At 52.5% G+C, this 2,815-nt stretch overlaps 1 protein-coding gene across 1 annotated transcript; it reads right to left on the bottom strand.

Annotated features, from left to right (window-relative positions):
* Nucleotides 1–578: 578 nt before the first annotated feature.
* LOC125533772 (protein GL2-INTERACTING REPRESSOR 1-like) lies at nucleotides 579–1,188 on the bottom strand. The gene has a single exon (XM_048697129.1). The coding sequence runs from the start codon at nucleotides 1,001–1,003 to the stop codon at nucleotides 755–757; it is 249 nt and encodes an 82-aa protein (XP_048553086.1). The 5' UTR covers nucleotides 1,004–1,188; the 3' UTR covers nucleotides 579–754.
* Nucleotides 1,189–2,815: the final 1,627 nt, after the last annotated feature.

The raw sequence follows: 2,815 nt of genomic DNA, 5'->3' as shown, positions 1-2,815 counted from the left end.
GGAGGACGGTGGATGTAAATGACCGCTTGATGACGAACTGGCGTGCGTGCTAAATAAGCCGGATTCCTCCCCTCAACTGCTCCTAATTATTGCCCGTATTTATTCTGTATCTGCTGCTACTCCATGCATCTACTATACTACTTGATGATCCCCAATTAAAACGGGCACAGGTTTTCCATGAGCGGCCGATTGCTCCATGCACCCATCCATCCATCACAATAACTCAGTCGATCGATCCCCCGTCTCTTTACTTTGATCCTTCCCGGTCACCATCCGGGCTACGCTGCCATAGCTAGCCGGAGGTTGAATGGTCCGTTGGTCACGAACCCATCTTTATTCTTCTTCTTTAGCAGAATTAATTTAAAGTAGGGGGTAGTCATGCAACCCAATTAAGAGATGAGCGGGAAGAGTCCCCGGTTACACGGTACATTGCAAACGACTTTCTTAATGAAATCTCATCTTATTCAAACCAAAATTAAGGAGGGGATTAAAACAGACATCGACCTTCACGGTGCAGAACACGTGCATACAGTACATCTAAAGGTTGTTGGAGAAGGACAGCCACTGCTAACAGACAGTAAAACCGAACCAATTGCACCAGGCTGTAAAAGATTTATCGTCGACAAAAATGGAAAAAGAATACAGAGTGCATCAGAATACACGGAGTTAGAACATGGTGGAGATCGATGGCAGGAGAAGCTAGCGGTTGATCAGCAGGCAGCACGCAGAGACCAAGCAGCGGCATCTTGGCTGGCTAGCTCTTGCTGGGCTGCTGCCTGTTGGTGCTGGCGACGTCGGCGGCGGCGCCGTGGAGGAAGTGCAGCAGCACGGGGCTCTTGCACCGGGGGCACCTGGGCTGCTCCTCGGCCGCCCCCGACAGCATCACGTACATGAGGCACTGCGGGCACCCCACCACCACCATCGGCTTCGTCACCGCCGCGGCCTCCTCCTCCGTGTCCGACGACACGCACGAGCTCGTCGGCGACTCCACCGTGCTTGCCATGGATCACCTCCTGCACAGTGCCTGCCTACTACTCCCTCGCTTGCCTAATAAGCTAGCGCAACCCGTACTGATCCTGTTGCGCTGCGCTCTTATGGTTGGTTATGGATGGATACTGTGCAACGGTGAGCGCGCACAGGAGGAGAGGAGCTATGTTTGTGTTTCGGGAGAATGGCGCAGCCTGTTGTATATAGTGCTGTGCCCTCGGGAGGAAGGGGGACGGCATGGCCAGCACTTGAATGCAAGAACCTCCCCTGTCTCGCTGGACCTGATTTACGTTTTCCTTTATTCCTACAAAGATCTTTTTTCTTTCGGACAATGTAATTCTCGTAGCGAGATTTCTACGACGATCGCAAACCCTTCGGATAGAATCTGAGAATAAAAATATTTTTTGTAATCCAACAATCGATCTTGGTTAGGATGATTAACCGAATGGATCCAAAAATTCTGCTAATACATTTAAATAATTAAACGTTTCACAATATGTCATTACAATAGACAATTTCCACAAGTTCAGAATCATTTAATCCATAATCATGGGCAAATGCATAAATATACACCTAAAAGAGAAGTGAGCAGACAAAGTATTGTTGATGAGATTCATGTTTTTTTTAATATTCTTCGAATTTTTCAATTTGTATTTCTACATGAATGGAGATCGTTTATGGAATGATGATACATACGGCGGATCGGGATTGGAACTTTTTGCATCCTACGAAATGGTATGTGCGTTTTCAAGATGATAGGGAGGTGGGGCGATGGATCAATGGCTTGATCTACTCGCATCCGTCTCGTTGGATGACGATCCGGGACGAAGATGGAGATATTTTGGCCGGACGACATCTCAACATTGATGAAGAGCTTGCGATCGGTAAGCGTTTAATAATCGATTTTTTTCATATCGAGGTTCTTGAGTGTGTGCAGGCACCCATGGATTGCGACGATCAACTTGATGTAGTGGATCTTACGGAGGACGCGGACGGACCCAAGCCTACGCAGCAGGTTGGAGGACGTTTCTGGATTCTTGCTGATGAAGATGAAGACGATGATGATCCACCGGAAACGATGGTTCGGCCACCAACTACGCTTGGCGTGGCTACATCTACCTCGGTGCCTAAACCTTTGGTGAGTAGTAAGAAATCTGTTTTGTTCGGTACTCCGGTTCCTTCGCAGAAGTCGAAAGTGAAACCATGGAGTGGACCTTTGCCGAAGGAGGGGCCGCCGGCTATCACTTTGTCTGATTTTTTTCGTCCCGAGTGCTGGACGAGAGTGACTCGGAGAAAGAAGAAAGGCGGACGTATGGTGTCACAACGATCGCCGGCGGTGGCTGCTGCGTGTGACATTCGGGCGGCCAGATCTGAGCGTTTGAATGCTCTTTTGGGCACAGGTGAGCCGCCTGAGAGTGCTCGCGATGCGGGCCTGGCTAGTACTGGGCTAGAGGCCCAGAGGGCTGGCCAAGTTTGCGTAGCGACGGGTGTGGGCGACATGCATGAGGAGGCCTCGGACCGATCGCCCCTGCATGCACGATCTACCTCCCCCTCTCTCTTCGTTGCCGCTAGGGCTCGCCGTCGCGGGAGGGTCGGCTTCCCTTCGGCTTCCTTGCGCCGTTTCTCCCCAGCACTCGCCGGCGTTGGACGGCACCCGTCACCTGGTTCCCGTCCGGCGGAGATGCCGCCCAAGCCACCGCCGCCGCGGGCTGCGCCAGTGGTGAGGAACCCGGCCGGGGCCGCGGGGGCTTCCGCTCCTCCGGCTGCGACTGCTGCTGTGCCGGGCCCCGCTCGTGCGGCGCCTCCCCCACGGGTCGTTCCGCCGCCG

This window comes from Triticum urartu, chromosome 2, assembly GCF_003073215.2.
Source record: "Triticum urartu cultivar G1812 chromosome 2, Tu2.1, whole genome shotgun sequence".
NCBI lineage: Eukaryota > Viridiplantae > Streptophyta > Magnoliopsida > Poales > Poaceae > Triticum > Triticum urartu.
Note: the sequence above shows the minus strand (reverse complement) of the source record. Positions and strands in the feature narration are given on the sequence as shown.

What these genes read in the sequence shown, in the direction of transcription:
- LOC125533772 (XM_048697129.1), bottom strand. Translation starts at nt 1,003, where the DNA reads ATGGCAAGCACGGTGGAGTCGCCGACGAGCTCGTGCGTGTCGTCGGAC.